Source organism: Myodes glareolus, chromosome 15 (genome assembly GCF_982192425.1).
Source record: "Myodes glareolus chromosome 15, mMyoGla1.1, whole genome shotgun sequence".
Taxonomy (NCBI): domain Eukaryota; kingdom Metazoa; phylum Chordata; class Mammalia; order Rodentia; family Cricetidae; genus Myodes; species Myodes glareolus.
In genome coordinates, this window is record NC_142040.1 from 20,884,704 (window position 1) to 20,904,384 (window position 19,681).

General features: G+C 45.0%; 2 protein-coding genes across 2 annotated transcripts in view; one reads left to right on the forward strand and one right to left on the reverse strand.

The window, feature by feature from the left end:
* Positions 1-283: 283 nt before the first annotated feature.
* On the reverse strand, positions 284-19,681 carry Bhmt2 (betaine--homocysteine S-methyltransferase 2). The gene is made up of 8 exons (XM_048455940.3): positions 19,554-19,681; positions 15,419-15,551; positions 13,518-13,609; positions 8,110-8,301; positions 7,555-7,702; positions 6,983-7,165; positions 6,033-6,261; positions 284-1,285 (listed from the first exon to the last, which is right to left on the reverse strand). Exons 1-8 carry the CDS (start codon positions 19,584-19,586, stop codon positions 1,204-1,206), a joined length of 1,092 nt encoding a protein of 363 aa, XP_048311897.3. The 5' UTR covers positions 19,587-19,681; the 3' UTR covers positions 284-1,203.
* Positions 19,365-19,681, forward strand: part of Dmgdh (dimethylglycine dehydrogenase) — a 72,158-nt gene continuing 71,841 nt past the window's right edge. Inside the window, exon 1 of the mRNA XM_085676850.2 lies at positions 19,365-19,407. Within this exon, the coding sequence (XP_085532976.2) occupies positions 19,388-19,407 (20 nt within the window). The 5' untranslated portion in view covers positions 19,365-19,387. The remainder of the gene's footprint in view (positions 19,408-19,681) is intronic.

The window sequence follows — 19,681 nt, forward strand, 5'->3', positions numbered from 1 at the left end:
TCAAAGATAACCCATCTAAGGAAATGGAAATACCAATGTCTCGAGTCAATCATTATAAAAGCAACAGCTGTGTTCAGGCAGAGGTAAGGCAGAGCAGCGCTTGAGGGTTCCAGATCTAGAGCACACGGGCTCAAATGTCACTCCCGCATGTGTGACCTTGGCAAGTGCCATGGCCTCCTCAGGCCCGTTTCCTCGCCTGCAAACAGATGTGTTTAAAAGGAATCTATCGCAGTTTTAACCCCGTGACGATGTGGCCATGAGAGCACAGGACAAAGCCAGAACATGGCAGGTAATGGATATTTATTGTCATTATTCCAGAGAATGTCTATGAAGTTTAAGACACTCGAATTCCATAAAAAGAAAATACATTGTAATTTTACTAATTGTCACACATTGCTACATTGTTGCGAAAAGGAGAAAAGTGGATACACTGTCAGCGTGTGACACAAATGGGAATCAAGAAAGAACTAGAACAAGATGGACTTGAACTCCGACTTTTGGAAAGTCTTTTAGGGTTCATCTGTTTGACTATAACCAACAAGTATCTTACTGAGCATTGCAATTGTGTTTGGCTAGAGAAAGAGAGCTGTGAGCAGCGTGTTATAAGGGCCGTGACCGTCAGCAGTTTCCAGTCTAGCTGCGCGTGGATAGAAAGGCGCTCTTACAAATCCTGGGACCTGAGAGCAAAAGTCATCTTTAAAAGCAAAGCCCCGTGATTTTAATAATCCTGCCATCGCTCACAGCAGTTCCAGCATTTCTTCTACTGAGACGTGTTTGTAGCTACGATAGAAATCACTTGAGAAAAGCATATTGATTGCTAAATCAGAGCCCTGCTCGCTCCCTCGTCCTCAAGCATCTAGCTTAGACAACTGAATTATTCACTAAGGTAGCTAGCTTCTCGCTGACTTCGGATTATTTAAGAATGTCAAGTCCACCCTGAGAGCCTGCCTGCATATCTCCACATGGGTGCACTGTGGAATTACTAGTCAGAGTGTGCTTAGGGAGGGAGGTCTAGGTGCTCCACATCTCCACAGCATCTGGCGAGTCTGCTCGGGAGGGACATGTTGCTTGAACTGAAGGGACAGCAGCTCATCGATGCTCAGCAGTTGGAAGACGAGGCAGGCTGATGACAGCAGCAAGGAACACAGGGCTTGAGACTGGTTCTTCCTGGTCTGTCTTTTCAGAGTTTTCTTTCGTTGCTTCTTATGCATCCGGCTTTGAGAGCGAAGGACAGAAAGGTCTGCCTGAAGCTGGCAGCAGATTCTCCCAGTATTCCCGTCTAGCCCTGGGTTTGGAAAATATGCACCATTAAGTTAAAGAATTTTATAAATTCTATGTGTCACTGTGTGTGTGTGTGTTAGAGAGGAAGAAGAGGGGGAGGAAAGGAGGAAGAGAGGGAGGGAGAGATGGAGGGAGGGAAGGAGAGATCAGACTAAAGCAGAACTTTTTTTTCAACGTACAGTCAGAAGAACTCTGTATATTCACACCAGTGACTTTTGCACAATTTTTGTGTGTGGGATATACGTGAACATGTGTGTACACACGCTCGTGTGCATATGTGTGTGTGCACACAGAGGCCAGCTGTCTCCCTCAGTTGCCCTGGACCTTATGTTTTGAGACAGAGTCTTTTGTTAAATGTGAAGCTCAGGGATGTGACTAATTAAGCCGGCAAGGGATCCACGGGTCTCCCCAGTACTGGGGCTACAGATGTGCACTGCTGTGCCTGCCTTTTCATTTGGGTTCAGGGATGGGAACTCAGGCCCTCGCTATTTTCACGGCAAGCCGGTTACAGACTGAGCCATCTCCCCAGGCCGGTTTCCATCCTTTTATCCTTTTCTTTACTGATCGCCAGGCTTCAAGGCCACCTTTCAGAACAATGTATTTCAGTTATAGGAGATTTTACAACTATTAATTACATTTCATCCTGAAACCTCCAGCAGAGATGTCCTAAGTCTGCTCAGTATTTTAGTGAACTGAGAAGTTATCGAGACAGTTTTAAACATAATGAGGCAAAAGGTAATTCTCCAACTATGTAACCAAGAACAGAAAACAAACAACCTTGTGGGGCTTTCTTTCTTATTTTTGGGACAAAAGAAAAAGAGTATAGGATTCTTGGTCACAGACTTTGGTGTTTAATATAACCTTACAGTTTCCCTCGCTTTCCTTAGGAAACTTGTGAAAATGGTTAATATTTTTATATGATGTAATGTCAGAATTTGAGGTTTAAAATGGCCTCTGTGAATCATGACTTTCTACAAGCATTAATAGGTTTGGAAGTTCAGGGTGCAAAGAGTACTTTGGTCTTCAAACTAAGGTCTTACTCTTACTGGCCCATTACTTTTAAGGTTGCACAGGTTATAGCAACTGAACTATTTAATAATTTAGAAAATTTAATAAATAGAAAATAAGCTATTTTAACTTATTTAAACTTATATTCATCACCAAAATGTCCTTCCTTTGTCTTTGAATTACATTTGGTCCATTTTTATGAATTACACCTGTGAAAACCATCTTCTCTGACAGACACCCATAGAAAGTTCTGGCAATGGTTCCTTGCCTTCAAATCTCACCAAGACTAACAAAGAAGATGTATTTACTACATAACATCATTGAGTAAACAGGACCCTAGGAAAAGGTAACCCAAGGCACAACCAGCTTCCAAACCATGTAAAGGAGATGGCATTGTATTGATAGACATTGGAAGAAAGAGAACACACAGATACACAGGAAAACAGAGCAAGGCTCACGGGGCCCTGAGGAAAATGCCTTTAATAATAAAGCGATCATAACATATAGCATAATTTAGGATCAGGAAGAACTCAGAGAAGACACAGGCCTGTGAATCTTCTTTCAACAATGAAAGAGGAAGTTAATTAGAAATTAACTTGGAAATAACCTAGAAAGCCAGATGTTAGACAAGTATAAAGAATGTCAGTCCAGTCACAAAGCCAATTTACCTCTGTTGAGAATTTAGGCGACTGGTGGAATATAAGAGGGAAGAGAATCCACCAGACCCCGATGCTTGGGACATTCCCCTTCAAGTGCTCAAGGTTTGCAAAGTGGAACGGTTGTTCTTCCCTGAGCTTCCAGCTTGCACTGTGTTCTGAGGGAGGGCATTGGGAAGTGTAGAGGCACCAAGAGATAAGCAACAGCAGACCCCCAAGGGAACACATCCATGGTCACTCCCCAGAAACCTCAAAGGATGGCCAAGGACCTGTGACACCCACAAGACACCACACTGGAAACTCAGAGTCACCAAAAAAACCAAGGGTCAACAGGGCTACTCGGCAGCAGAAAGGATCAGTCCACACTCGAGTCTGTGCATGAGAGAGAGAGCATGGGCCTAACACAGGGTGCGGGGGCACCAGAAGATCTCCAGGGGACCTGCTGAAAAAGCTGAGGGGAAGGTGGCAGTTCATGAATGCCAGAGGCAGGAGAGCAGATGAGTTAGCTGGGGAGACTGAAGAACCTCTACAGGCTCATAGAGATCAGCCAGGCTCTCAGAGAACTGCCTCTACGGGGGTGACAGGTGAGTGACGGGGAGATTTCCCTTCCATCCTCCGTCTGTCTGGGTTTGTTTAATTCGTTTTCTTATGGATATGAGTGTTGTGTTTTTATGCACACTAGAAGAGGGCACCAGACTCCATTATAGATGTTTGTGAGTTCTCCACAGATGAAAATTAGCTTTGTGATTGGACTGACATTCTTTATACTTGTCTAACATCTGGCTTTCAAGGCTAATTTCTTCTTTTTTTTTTCTCTTTTTTAATTGATTTTTATTGAGCTCTACATTTTTCTCTGCTCCCCTCCCTTCCTCTCCCCTCCCCTTTTCAACCCTCTGACAAGGTCCCCATGTGGTTGCTGGGAATTGAACTCAGGATCTCTGAAAGAGCAGCCAGTGATTTTAACCACTGAGCCATCTCTCCAGCCTCCAGCCTTCCCCTCCCCCATTCTGTCTCTGAAGAGGTCTGGAATCATCGATAGTCCTTTAGAAGGCTTCGTCAGACAGAAGAAGTTTTAAGTCTGAAACATGTTTTGACTCTTAATTCTGTGTATAGCTGAACTCTTTTCATTGTTAAGGTAAGACCAAGTGTGCCCATTCAAAGCAGTTATGAGACTTTCTACTCCCCAAGGACACAGTCTTGGGGCATGCCAGTGTGTTCACTTTGTACCTACAAAGAAAGGAATTTACTTACCCAGCAGGGTTAAGAGGTAGGACAGAAAACAACTAATTTCCTGCTGCTCGTATGACAATTGTTATAATATTGTACATGCCATTCTCCAGCTTTATAATTTAGAAGCAACCTATAGAAAAATCCTGGAAGACTTAATTGTGACTACAGAATAGGACATAGTGGCTAAAAATGTTAATTGTATACTAGAAGCAGCCAAAGAATGGGGCCAGGGAAATCACTCAGTCAGAAAGTGTTTTCCATGCAAGCATGAAGATCTGAGTTCAAGTCTCAGCACCCACATAAAAGGCCAGGTCTGGTGGTGGGCACTTATTACTCTGGTTCTGGGAAACAGGGGCAGGAGGTGCTCACTAGCCAGCCAGCCTAATTTAATCAGTAAACTCCAGGCTCTAGGGAAAAACCCCGTCTCAAAAAACCAAGGTGGATGGCACCTGAGAAAGAATGACACCTAGGGTGGTTCTGTGAATTCACAAGTGCCAGAACATTCTTACACACACACACACACACACACACACACACACACACACACACACACGGTACAGGAAGGCAGCCCAAAAAGTAGAAGAGAGAGGGAGAGTAGAGAGAAACAGGAGAGAATCAATCCTTTCTTTATAGAGTGAACTTCATATTGATGGATTAAGACATAGGTACGTGATAGGATGACTACAGAGAACAGAACTGTACTATATATATCATGACATATCAAAGAGCTAGAAGAAAGGAATTTGAATATTTTTACCATCAAGAAATGGTAACTACTGGAGGAGGTAGACATGTTTGTTTATCCTGACATGGACATTATCCAGTGTATACGTGTATGAAAGCATCATGTGGCACCCATAAATATGTAATTTTTGTATTCATTAAATTGTGCTTTGAAACCTAATCCATATGATCACAAGAGTTGGGTCTTGGGGGATGGGTAAATAAATCACAGTGGCAGGATCTCTAGCTAATGGGATTAATGTCCTTATCAAAGACCTCCAGAGATCTTGACTTGACCCTTTTGTTATGAGAGCCCTGTTGTGGGATATTTGTACACTGGGTGAAAATGTATTGCTGTGATTGGTTTAATAAAGAGCTGAATGGCCAATAGCTCGGCAGGAGATATAGACAGGACTTATGGGCAGAGAGAGGAAGTAGGAGCTGAATCTATGCTGCAGGGAGATGCCAATGAGACATGGAGGGAGTTGGACACACAGAACAAAAGAAAGAAAAAAACCCAAGAGGCAAAACACAAATTAATATAAATGGGTTAATTTAAGTTATAAGAGCTATTGGGACAAGTCTAAGCTAAGGCCAAACTTTCGTAATTAATAGTAAGTCTCCATGTGGTTATTTGGGAGCTGTCTGGTCAGACAGAGACTTGTTACAGATTCCCCCAACAAAAAGCCACTGTTTTTGAGAAAGAGGATCTTCACTGAACACTGCATCTACCAGCAGCTTGATTTTGGACTTTAGAACTCTATGAGAAACAATTTCTGTTTGTTTTGAGATAGGGCCTCATTCTGTAGCTGGGCAGGGCTGGAGTTCCTTTTGTAGAGATCAGGCTGGCCTTGAACTCACAGAAAATCTGTAAGCCTTTGTTTTATGGGTGCTTTGGCTAAGGTACAGGATCCCAGTCCTAGCCCTAAATTTCTGTTGTTTCTAAGCTCCCCCGTTCATAGTATTCTGTTACAGCAGCCTGAGCAGACCAGGACTCCCTGGGAACGGGGCCAGAGGCGGCTTGCTTTCATCCTCGGCACCTTTGCACTGCGTGAGTTCTCACTGCCTTGTACACGCATCACGTTTACAGCAGTACGTCGGAGAAAGTATGAGCGCAACTTAAAAAGACCCCACCTTGCTCGGATCCAGGGTTTGGTGTGCATGTTCAAACCACTTCCCCAGCTGCCATGCTTTTCTGACGCCGGAGGCAGAAATCCTCTCTCTGGGGCCAGCTCCTCCGCAATGGCCCTGATATGGTAGGGCTCAAATCCGCAGCAGCCGCCGATGTACCTGACCCCCAGGTTGTAGGCCTCTCTGGCGTATTTTTGAATATCCCATCTGGTGGCAACTCTGGGTTCCATGCCTGCAATACAGTGATTTTGATGGTTCTGTTACCATCTCTATTCTGGTTTGAATGCAAAATGTGCCCCAAAGGCTCATGTGTTTGAGTACTTGGTCCCCAGCTGATAACTGTTTGGAAATGTGCAATTTTTACCAGTGGCAGACCTTGAGGTCTGCTGGGCACCTAAGCTTCCTGGCCTCATCCGGTCCATGGAGGTCATGACAGACCATGCCTTATCACCATGACAGAATACAGCTTCCCCTAAGTTGGTTCTCAGTAGGTATTAGGCGAAAACAAACGGAAAAGTGAGCAATGCAGCTCCTATCTTCAAATGACATTTTCTCGCTGTTTGGGCTTCTCCTTTACCCAGCCTCACCCCAGGTTTAAAACAAACAAACAAACAAACAAACAAAAAAACAAATATGAGTACTAGAATGATTATGCATCCTTTAGGGGAGTTTCCATTTGGTTAACACTGGAAGTTTTTTTTTCCTTATATGGCCTTATATTATAAAACTGTATCAATTTAGTAATAGTAAGAAACATGAGGGCCAGGCAGTGATGACACATGACTTTAATCCTGGTGCTCGAGAGGCAGAGGCAGGCAGATCTTTACGAGTTCAAGGCCAGCCTAGTATACAGAGCAAGTTCCAGGACAGCCAAGGCTACACAGAGAAACTCTGTTGTTGTGAAAAACTAGCGAAACAAACCCACGAGGGACTTTTCATGCACCCGAGCTTACTGAAGGGATATTCTGGGAGGTCTACAAACCCTCCCTTGCCACAGTCAGGTGTGTGGAAGCCCAGGCTTTGCACCATCAGGTGAGCTTGTAGGCCCGAATTCCTGAGGCCCTCCTTCATGAGTTTGATGGTCTGCAAGCTGGTCCGGGGCCCAAATCGGCAGTTGACCCCAATGATGTTCGCTCCTGCGCAAGGCAATAAAGAACCATTACAACTTCCAGTGGGCTCATTTGTTACTTCTTCTTATAACAGAAGTTGAGCTGGTTGGGGTACATGCCTGTCACCACAGCATCTGGGAGCAGGAGGGTCACAAATTCAACACTGTCCTGGGCTATGTTGATTAGAAATGATTCAATTTCATTCCAAACCAACCAACCAACCAACCAACCAACCAACCAACCACCCAACCAACGAATCAGTCAATCTTAGAAGCCAGTTTAGAGGTTAGCTACCCTAGGACTTATAGACAAGAAGATTTCCTTCTTGTTTTTCTATTTCCCTGACAATATTGAGCAAAGATTGCTGCATTTCATAGGCAGCCCCTGCACCGCCCATCTCATCATGGCCACTTTACCTGCCTGCGCCAGCTTGACCGCACACTCTCCAGGTGTCACGTCATGCATGTCCCCCTCCGGGCCGATGCACATGGTCGCAGCCACAGGTTTCCCCACTTCTCTCAAGACTTCCACAGCCCACACAGCTTCTTCCACATGCTCAAAATACTAGGAGACAGCACTTCTTAAAACTGGCCTCAAGTTAAAGTAGGCTTTGGAATGGTAAAGCAAAAATGCTGAAAAACTATTGTAACAATTACCAAATTATAATATGTGATACAGCTTGCTGACTGACCTCTCCTTTGGGAGGGGATATGTTTGTCCTAAGCCACTGTCCTTTTTTTTTTCTCATCTCATTGTCCCCCCAAGTCATCTACCACAATCATGTAACCTCAGAAAACAACACTCATATTGAGGCATGCTGTGGGTCCATCCCCTGCCTCACAGGAAACCCAGCATGCAGATGCCAGAGCCTTGCCTGGAGTGCTGAGTATGAACCTAAACCTTTGACCATCTGCATGGAGGAGATCAGGGCATAGGGCAGTCCTGTCCAGTTCCTCCAAGGCCAGCCTTACCTCTGCAATCAAGAAGTCCACATTTTTCCTGACAAAAACTTCCAGCTGTAGTCGGAAAAGGTTTTTGATTCTAGTTTCATCCTTGTGGTATTTGTACAGCGATGTCTGGCACAGGCCCCCTGCCACCAAAGCATCCCCTCCGTCAGCCACCTCCCTGGCGAGGTCACAGGCTGCTGCATTTACGGCTTCCCACTGAGAGCAAGAGCAGAAACACGAGCCCGGTGTTTTCAATGTAAAATAAAACAAGTCACAACAAGTCACAGAGGGAGCAGTGAGCAAGTCAGTGCTGCAACCTACAGTTCAAGAAGACTTGAACATAATCTCCCTTCTTACCAGTGACTCCTGTGTGAGAGAGGGAGGGAGGATGGAAGGGAGAGAGAGACAGGGAGAAGAGGGAGGAGTGCATGTACTTGTAGAGGCCAGAAGTCAGCACCAGGTGTCTTCTTCCATTGCTCTCCATGTTGTTTTTTGAGACAAGGTCTCTCACTGAGTCTGGATCTCATGGATTTAGCTACATTCGCTGGGAGTCTGCCTGCTTCTGCCCACCCCAAAGCTCCAAATCTGGTGATGGGGTTACAGGTGTGCATCAATGTACTTGACTTTTACATGGATTCTGGGAATCCAAACTCAGGCTTTGTGTTTATACAGCAAGTACTTTATTGAGTGAACTATCTCCCCAGCCCCACCAGTGACTCTATATTTCCATTATTTTTATAATCCACACTGAGTTTTTAAAACATAAATTTAGACTGATTGTGAGGTATAGAGACTCAATCCTTTATTATTATTATTATTATTATTATTATTATTATTATTATTTTATGTGCATGGGATTTTACCTGCATGTATGTCTGTGCACCATGTATGTGCTGGTGCCCTTGGAGGCCAGAAGGGAGCATCAGGTCCCCAGGGGTTGGAGTTACAGGCAGTTGTGATCTGCTATGTGTGGACAGGGAATTGAATCCAGATCCCCTGGAGCAACAATTGCTCTTAACTGCTGAGCCATTTCTCAGTTCCACCACATTGTATTTTAATAATTTTGTTCATTCCCCTTTCACACAGATTCTTAAGAAGAGGATTGAACAAATTCCACAGGAGCAGGGTTGAGCCAATGACCTAGGCCAGAGTAGGCCTGAGAAGGCAAACTCCACGGGAGAGAGAGCGGATCCAGACCAGGGAGAAGATCAGAGCCAGAGACCTTTGCAGGGCCAACCCTAAACCAGAGACCTCTGCAGGAGCAGATCCAGACCAGGGACATTTGCAGAAACAGGTCTGAGCTGGCAACCTAGACCAAAGCAGGCCTGAGACAGAAAGCTCCAAGGGAGCAGAGCAAAGCCCGGGAGCGCTGAGCAATCTCAGAACCGTGGCACTGACTGTACCATAAGGAACAGCCATCTGAGCCTTGGATTCACTGGCACCTAGAAGATTAATCAACAGAATCACAGACAGTCCCAACTGCACCAATCAGAGGAAAAGATGAGTAGACAAGGCAAGAACATATACAACACCACAAAGAGCAATACACCACCAGTAAAATCTAGAGACCCTACAACAACAAGACTTGAACAAGCAACTATAGATGAAGCAAAAGAAAATGACCTAAAAAATAACTTCAGGAGAATGTTTGAGACTCTTAAAGAAGAAATGACAAATTCCCTCAAAGAAATGGAAGAAAAGACAAACAAAAAATTGGAAGACATCATCAAATCTCTTAAAGAAAACCAAGAAAAAGCAATCAAACATATGAAAGAAACTATCCAAGACTTGAAAACTAAAACAGAGGCAATAAAGAAAACACAAGTCAAGGGAATTATAGAAACAAAAACCATAACAAAATGATCAGGAACCACAAATGCAAACATGAACAGCAGAATACAAGAGATGGAAGACAGAATCTCAAGTGCTGAAGATACAGTAGAGGAAATAGATTCATCAGTCAAAGAAAACATTAAATATAACAAAAACTTAACACAAAATATCCAGGAAATATGGGACACCACGAAAAGACCAAACCTAAGAATAATAGGTATAGAAGAAGGAGAAGTTCAACTCAAAAGCACAGAAAATATATTTAACAAATTCATATAAGAAAAACGTTCCCAATCTAAAGAAGGATAAGCCTATGAAGATACAAGAAGCTTACAGAACACCAAATAGAATGGATCCAAAAAAGTCCCCTCACCACATAATAATCAAAACACTAAACATACAGAGTAAAGAAAGAATATTAAGAACTGCAAAGAAAAAAAGCCAAGTAACATATAAAGGCAGACCTATCAGAATTATACCTGACTTCCCATTGGAGACAATGAAAGCCAGAAGGTCATGGTCAAACATTATGCAGACATTAAGAGACCATGGATGCCAGCCAAGATTACTGTACCCAGCAAAGCTTTCAACCACCATAGAAGAACAAAACAAGATATTCCATGACAAAACCCGATTTAACCAACACTTAGTCACAAACCCAGCCCTACACAAAGCACTAGAAGAAAAACTCCAACCCAAGGAAGTTGACTACATCAACAAAAACACAGACAGCTGATGATCTCACAGCAGCAAGTCCCAAAGAAGGGAAAAACACACAAATTAATATCACCACCAACAAAAACTAAATTAACAGGAGATAGCAACCACTGGTCATTAATATCCCTTAATATAAATGGACTGAACTCACATATAAAAAGACACAGGCTGACAGATTAAATATGAAAACAGAATCCATCCTTCCGCTATATAAAATAAACGCACCAAAATATACAAAGAACTCAAAAGAACAAATAATCCAATTTTAAAAATGGAATACAGACCTAAACAGAGAACTCTCAACAGAGAACTCTAAAATGGCTGAAAGACACTTAAGGAAATGCTCAACATCCTTAGTCATCAGAGAAATGCAAATCAAAACAACTCTGAGATTTCATCTTATACCTGTAAGACTGGACAAGATCAAAAACACTGATGACAACTTATGCTGGAGAGGTTGTGGGGTAAAGGGAACACTCCTGCATTGTTGGTGGGAGTGCAAGCTGGTACAACTGCTTTAGATATCAGTGTGACGATTTCTTGGAAAATTAGGAAACAACCTTCCTTAAGACCCAGTAATACCACTTTTGGGTACATATCCAAAGATATATCTCAATCGTGCCACAAGGACATGTGCTCAACTATGTTCATAGCAGCACTGTTTGTCATAGCCATAACCTGTAAACAACCTTAATGCCCCTCAAGCAAAAAATGGATAAGGAAAATGTGGTTCATTTACACAGTGGAGAAAAAAAAATAATGGCGTTTACACAGCATTCTTTCAATGTGGTACATCTACACAGCAGAAAAAAATAACGACATCTTGAAATTTGCAGGCAAATGGATGGAGTTAGAAAACATCATTTCAAGAAAGAAAGACAATTATCACATGTACTCACTTATAAGTGGTTTTTAATCATAAAGCAAAGAAAACCAGCCTATAAATCACAATCCCAGAGACCCAGACAACAATGAGGACTCTAAGAGAGACATACATAGATCTAATCTACACGGGAAGTAGAAAAAGACAAGATCTCCTGAGTAAACTGGGAGCATGGGGACCTTGGGAGACAGTTGAAGGGGAGGGGATAGACAGGGAGGGCAGTAGAGAAAAATGTAGAACTCAATAAAAAAATCTATCTATCTATCTATCTATCTATCTATCTATCTATCTATCTATCTATCTAAGAAGATGGTCTAAGCCTCTTGTGATGGTTTGAATGTCATCGGCCCCCATTAGCTCATAGACAGTGGCACTATTAGGCGTTGTAGCCTTGTTGTAGAAAGTGCATCACTGTGTATCTCTTTGAGGTCTCTCTTGCTTAAGCTTTTCTCAGTGACTCCCTGTTTTCTTCTGATTAAGATGTAGCCAGCACCGTGTTTGCCTGCATGGCACCATGCTCTCCACCATGATGGCAATGGACTAAATCTCTGCAGTCATAAGCTGCCACCTCAGTTAAATGTTTCCTCTATAAGAGCTATTGTGGTCATGATATCTCTTCACAGCAAAAGGAACCCTAACTAAGACACCTCTTTTATACCATCTTTCTGCTTAGCACAGAGAGCACCATAATGAGAGTCCATGGATGTAACCATAAACGTGGACATATTGCTTCTCATTAAATGTGAGTTTCTCCAATGAACATGAGCATCCATAAAAGTCAGTTGTCATGAACAGTTGGCTTTGCAAATGTTTCCTCATTCTTCATCTCATCTACTCTTCCTGGCGGGTCTGAGCATAATTCTGTGTATTATCTTTTCCAGAGCTAAAGTCAGTGTGCCAAGCAGGACGGTCTTCTATGAAGTCACACAGGCAGTAGACTGCAGAGTTGGGTATTGAGCCTGATTTTTGTCATTGGTAGGCAGCCTTAAGTTCCCAAGGTTCCCCTGTCTCCAGACATGGTGGAGGAGGGTCTTCAGTCTATTTGTTACTTTCATTGCTTAAATAAAGAGACTGTCTTGGCCTAGTTGATAGGGTGAACTCAGGTAGGTGGGGAAGACAGAACAGAATTCTGGGAGGAAAAAGGCAGTGTGGTAGACGCCATGGCTCTCCTCTCCGAGGTGGATGCTGGTTAGACTCATGCCGGTAAACCACAGTCAAGTGGCGATACACATTAATGGAGATGGGTTAAACTAATATGTGAGAGTTAGCCAATAAGGGGCTGGAGATAACAGACCAGGCAGTGTTTAAATTAGTACAATTTCCATGTGGTTATTTAGGGTATAAACTAGCCGGGTGGCAGGGACACAGTCCACCATTCCTCATTACAACACAGACAGATAAGTGGATAAAAGAACAATACAGAGTGAGGGGGTAAACAAAGATTTAGAGAAATGTTCTTTTTTCACAAAACACCTCTGTCGGGATGCCTCACCTTTCCAACAGCCTGTTCTGTCTGGCGTTGTCATCTTACACATGAACTGATGATATTCTATATGGTGGTTTGAAAGAAAATGGCCTCCAAAAGAAGAGGTACTATTAGGAGGTGTGGCCTTGTTGGAGGAAGTGTGTCACTGTGGGGATGGGCTTTGAGGTCTCTTTTGCTCAAGCTTCTCTCAGTCTGACAGTCAGTTGCCTTCCTGTTGCCACAAGATGTAGTAACACTCTCAGCTCCAGGACCATGTCTGCCTGCGCACTGCCGTGTTCCTCACCATGATGATAAGGGACTGAACCTCTGAAACTGTAAGTGAGCCACCCCAATTAAATGTTTGCTCTGTAAGGGTTGCAGTGGTCATGGTGTCTCTTCACAGCAATCAAGACCCAAAGACATTCTGTTCCATACACACATCTGTGGAGTCACAGTAACACAGGAGCCCAGTCCTACCACCTCCCACGAGAAGGCTTGTTCCTGGTGGCTGCCCCCTACCCACACCCCAGTTACCTTACTTTCCATATTGTCCTCAGTGGCAGAGAAAGTGAACGTCTGCAAGACATCCGCTCCCGCTCTCAAGAATTCTGTGTGGAGCTGGCGAACTGCCAAGCAATTGAAATCACAATTACAAAATCAAATTCCAGAAGCTTACATTCTCAGTAGCAGCTCCCTTCCTTTCTTTCCTCCCCACCAGATCCAATTTCAAACGTAGAACTGAGAGAGCTACCAATTAAAGCCAGGAGTGTGACAGGGCCACATGCACTGTGGAGCATCCCACGGGGTTCTGCTGACTGCTCTCCAGCGGGTCCCCTGCAGAGACTAAAAGGCCTGACTAGTTCTTGTCCCCTCATCCCTTGTCTGGAGCTTATTCACACGGCAATGTGTGCAGGATGCCGCTGGCCTATTATCACCCAAGTGGGAAGAGTGAAGAAGCTCACACAGAGAGCAGCAGGCCTACACATGACACCCACAGCAGGCAGATTCCACAGCAAGGATGAAGGGGCCATGTGGTAAGCAGCCCTGGCTGCACATGGCCTCTGAGAGAGTCCCCTCCCTGAGGTGGGAAAGCAGCCCAGTTGGCAGAATGCTTCCTCAGTGTGAATAAAGCCCTGGATCTGATCCTCAGCACCCTGTAAAGCAGGTGTGATCTCAGCACTCAGGTGGAGGCTGGGGGATCAGAAGAAGTTTGAGGTTTTTCTCAGCTACATACATCGCTAGCTTAGGGCGAGCCTAGGATGTCTGAGACTCTGCTAAAACAAAAAGGAAAGAAAAGAAAATCCCCCTTTACTTCCGTCCCACCAGCACCCCCTTCTGGCTAATTCAACACATTCAGTTTAGCTGAAAGATCTTTCGAAAGTAAGACAAAAAGGAAAAGGTCCCAAGAGGCACCGGAGAAGCAAAGCTATTCTGTCCTCCGCGGAAGCAGGTGTCTGAGCAGTCTCGGAAATAGCACAAATGGCCTCAGGGCACCAACGACACTGGGCATCTCCTGGTGGTAAACTCATCTGTCCTCACCGTTGGCCCACGTCCTGCCCCAGGACGTGGTCAAGGTCACAGGTCTTGTCTAACACTGCTGTTCTGGGGAAGAACCAAACAAGGACCCTAGCTTTCTCTTCTGCATGACGGATATGTGAATGGAGTCTGGTAGATTCAAGCCACACTCCCAGTGTGTGACCTGATCTCCCCTCTTTTTCTTTGGGCTTAGTCCCCCGACTCTAGAAAAGCAAGGGAAACCAATAAAGCCAAGTATAGTTAAAACACCACTGTAAGGTCACCAACCAACTGCAATGGTTTCTAGCTTCTAACTCTTTTAGTTTTATTTTTTCCCCCCAAGTCAGGAAGATGCATTCTGGTCCCCAGAGCCTGGCTGTCTGCTTCATTAAGCTGGTGATGGCCGTCAGCCATTATTACTATAGCCATGGTTGTTATCTACCGTGCACAACTTTCAGCAGGATGAATCTAAGGCAATTAATAATTTTTGTTAACTTACAAAAACTCTTGAATAGCTAGAAGGAAAATTTCCAAGGAATAAACAGTGAAATATGTATATTTTAAATATATATATTTATATATATATTAAACCTATGCTTTTTAAGAAAATATGAATGGAGAGAGGGAGAGAGGAAGGGAGGGATAGAGGGAGAAAGAGAGAGAGGGAGAGAGAGAGAGGAGAAGAGGAAAGGGAGGGATAGAAGGAGGAAGAGAGAGAAGGGGTGAGAGGAGAGGGAGAGAGAGAGAAGGATACTGTTCCCGGTGCTTCAGTTCACACTCTGCCTTAGCCTCCACCCCTTGGCAATTGTGCAAGAGAAGCAGTCCTTAGGAAATGCTTGCTGTTGTTCCTTGATGTTCCTTCGTTGGTGTTGAAGCCAACTGTTACCTGTACAAACACTTCTGGGTGCCGTGGTACTCACCTGCACTTGGATGCTCCACCACTGCTTCTGGGGTCCAGAGTCCGGCCTTCACGAAGCCTCTCTTCTCCAGCGTGATGAGAAAACTGCCGTCCCCAACCACCACCTCCCCGCTGTCCAGACGCTCCAAAATGCCCTGGGAAAGAGACCCGAGACTCAGCAGGCTCTCTCTGTGCCCTGCTTTTCCTTCTAAAGTCATTTCCAATTTTAGACATGTGGATTTTGTGTTCTTCAGACAATAGTTCTGCTAAAATTATGTCTAAGAGTGTTTCAGAAGACACTACAGCATGATTCCTGGCCAATCTAAATACCTATTTTGTGCAGTTAAGGAGCTATAGATCTTTTTTTTTTTTTTTTCTCGATTGGCAGTTTCTGGACCAAACTATACTGAAAGCACGGATTAACCTGATAGTCATTTTAGTTTTTGTTTGTTTGTTTGTTTTGTCTTCGCTACTCATATACTAAAGGATGGGGGCACAATATCTTCAACTTAAACAAACCCCCAAACTTGCAGTCTTCATGGCTGTTGGGCGTGTCCTTGTCACAGCACTAGCCAGCAGGACAGGTAGAAGCCATCTTTCCCGTTCTGACTGGAGTGGCATTATGTCACCGAGGTGTAGAATCATCTTGTAGCCCTGCCACCCTCAGTTGCACTCAGTGTCAGGGGGAGCCAACTGGTAATAAGGTTTTGTAGGATGACCCAGCATAGCCACGGCAGGTATGCGCGACTTACTTTTGCATCTAGTTGGGTGAGAGATGCAGATCACCTCCTTGGGTTAGTCAATTTGAGAATCAAATTTAATAAAACATATCACCCAGTCCTTGAGGGGAAACCGTTACTCCAGGTTTCTCACTTAGGCTCCTTCTTCTCATGTCCAACCTTACCGCTTGTATCTGTGAAGCATTTCTGGCTTCCTCACCCCTATTGCTCCAGCCACTGGATTACTGAATAATCTTAACACACCTCACTGTCCTTCTGTCGGCCATCACCTTTCCTTGTGCCCTGACAACTTCAGCACCTTTGTCCATGTGTGCAGCTGTTCAACAGTATCTGGCCCTTACCTGTCTCACTTTGATGGTAGAAGGTGGGGGGGGACAGGTGACATATCTTACTTGTCTATCTTCCTCCTACCTCTACCAGCATCTAATGAAGGAGAGGTTTTCAGTGAACTCTGCCAGCTGAGACAGCAGAGAGACCGAGTGGTTCTGAAAACATCGGAGGCACCACAAGGGGTAGTGACTGTGTCCTGAGAAGCAGAAGCAAAGCCTGGCACACTTCCAGCAAAAATTAGCAGGCTTGGGGGCTGGAGAGATGGCTCAGAGGTTAAGATCACTGTCTGCTCTTCCAAAGGCCCTGAGTTCAATTCCCAGCAACCACATGGTGGCTCACAACCATCAGTAACGAGATCCAATGCCCTCTTCTGGCCTGCGGATGTACACGCAGGCAGAATACTGTACATATAATAAGTAATAAAGAAAGCATTTAAAAAAAATTAGCAGGCTTTAAAAAGAACCATAATGCATATTTTGACTACTGTGTCTTTGTGAGACGGGGTAGAAGGTGAGACATTTTCTTTCTTTCTTTCTTCCTTCCTTCCTTCCTTTCTTTCTTTCTTCCTTCCTTCCTTCCTTTCCTTCCTTCCTTCCTTCCTTCCTTCCTTCCTTCCTTCCTTCCTTCCTTCTTTCTCTCTCTCTCTCTCTCTCTCTCTCTCTCTTTCTTTTGTCCTTTCTTTCTTTTGTTCTTTCTTTCTATTATTATCATTATTATTATTATTTTGTTTTTTCTCTGTGTAACAGCTCTGGCTGTCCTGGAACTCACTCTGTAGACCAGGCTGGCCTCAGACTCACAGAGATCCGCCTGCCTCTGCCTTCCGAGTGTTGGGACCCAAGGCATGCGCCACTCCTCAGCTCATTTTTGTTTCTTATCTGGGAGCTTGTCCAAAGTTTTCTTTAGAAATTTATGTTACCTTTTATGTGTTTTTGTGCATGTGTGCACAAGTGTGCATGTGTGTGCAGTGACCTAAGAGCCCGCAGGGGAGCAGATCCCCTGGAACCGATTACAGGCAGTCGTGAGCTTCCTAACATGGGTACTGGAACTGAGCTCAGGTCCTCTGGAAGAGCAGTCAGGGCCCTTGACTGTTGAACAACCTCTCGAGCCCCCTGCCCAGCATTTTAAAGTCTCCATTTTTCTTTGTCGTCACTATCAGAATAACTGGATTTTGGAAATCTGAAGCCCGAGCAGCCTGTCCCTCCTTGTCTCTCCCCCTCCTCACTTAGTTCTAATCAGGTTAGGTGAGAACAGGGAGAGGATGCTAAGGATGTGACTTCATCTGCAGCAGTCCTGCCTTCTCATTCATCCTCCATCAGACAGTGCACCTGCTGATCTGACGGTGGGGGCCGGGGGTGCCTTTCCATCCCTCTTTTGGAAGATATCAACCTAAAACCTCTGCATTTACCATCTGGGTTCAGGCTGAGACTGTTGATCTGCATTCAAAATGCCTAAACAGCCCCATCTGCCTGGCTTGGCTTGGGGGTGGGGTGGGGAGAGGCAATTCCTGTGGTTTGAGGAATGGGGTGGAGGCACAGGCGGCCTGTGCTTGCCAGCGGAGGAGAGAGAGGTCCCGAGTTATCTCTCAGGAACACATTAACAGGGACCAGCATGTAAATACACTGTTCCAGGAGCAGAGTCCCAGAGGAATGGGCACACAATGTTTTCAAAACTTTAAAAAAAAAAGGTCAGAGTTTTACCGTGTAGCCCTGGGTAGGGAAAACTCACTATGTAAACTGGCCTAACCTCAAACTCAGAGAGCCACCTGCTTCTGCTGCCCGAGTGCTGGGACCACAGACATGTATCACCACACTGGTTCCATAAAAACTTTTTAAAAAGGTGAATAGCCAGGAGCGGCGTGGTGCAGTCTTTAATCCCAGCAAAGGCAGGTTAAGGAAGGCAACACGATGCTCTTCACCTTTAAAAGGAGTCTTTTTGCTTTGGTTTGGTTTTTGGTTTTTCAAGACAGGGACAGCCCTGGCTGTTCTGGAACTTGATTTGTAGTCCAGGCTGGCCTCAAATTCAGAAGAGATCCACTTGCTTCTGCCTCCCGAGTCCTGGAATTAAAGGCGTGCATGTGCCACCACCTCGGGCAAGTCTTTTAAACAATTTCATTTCTTTCCTACATTTCAGTTTTTGTCATTAGAAGAACATCTCTCAGAGAGCTATGAAACCTCGGCTCCACATTTTGCGTGGGATCCTGTCTAGTCTTTTGCCGGTGTGTCTGTAACTATTGCTCAGTTAGGGTGAGTCTATGCTGTGTGAGGTCACCATTGCCCTCAGTTCTTTCTCACTGGGAGCTGTTAATGGCTGACTAGCAATTTAGCAAGGGGTTGAACTTGGACTTCTCTCAATCCCTAGTGCAGGTCACCTCCGACCCCAGTTTCTTAGCATTCCTAAAACAGAGGTGCCCATTTCTTGCTTCCACTGCCCCAGGACTCTGAATGGTGTCCGGGAGGACGGCTCTGGTGGATCCTGGGAGACCCCTCTTCCAAGTTCATGCCTTTCTGGTTGTTGGGCTATTCCTTGCTTCCACAACATGTCTTCAGTGTTGTGGGAATGAAGCCCAAATCTGGTGGCCATGAGAGAAGGGCCAGATGTGGGAATGCCTTCTGAAACAACTGAGAAATACAAGGTGTCCTTGTTTCATACAGGACAGGCATGAAGCTGAGGGGCCTGGTTGATGCGTTTAAGACGAAACCTGAGAGAAACGGACAGAAACTGGGAAGATGAACGCCAGGGGCTATCTATTGCATGTGCTTCCTTGAGAGAGAAAAATAAGGGTCCCTTAAATCCAAAAACTTGACCTCAGATCCCTCCTCGGTCCTGAACGCGATCACCAACTCTGAGTAGGTCGCCTGACTCTTGAGTCTCAGTCCCCACCCCACCCCCACCCCCGCCCCGCGAACTAGGGATACCAGCAAATGCAGAAGCTCTGGGCTGGGTAAGGGCTCCATGAATGCTAATCCACTTGGTATCCGGTAAACTGAGGCTCTGGGCCGCACGTACAGTTCTAATAAGGTTTTAGGGGTTTGGCTGAAGCGGGATTTGAACTTCGCTGGAAAGGAAGAAGGCCTGAGCAACACTCACCTTCTTGGCCCGCGGGCCTCCGGCTGGTGCCATGTCGCCGCGATTGTGCAGGCGCGGGTCCCGGTGGCACCGGTCCCGGAGGCGCCTCGGTGCTGGAGTCCGCCCCTCTGTGGGAGGACACCCCGCTC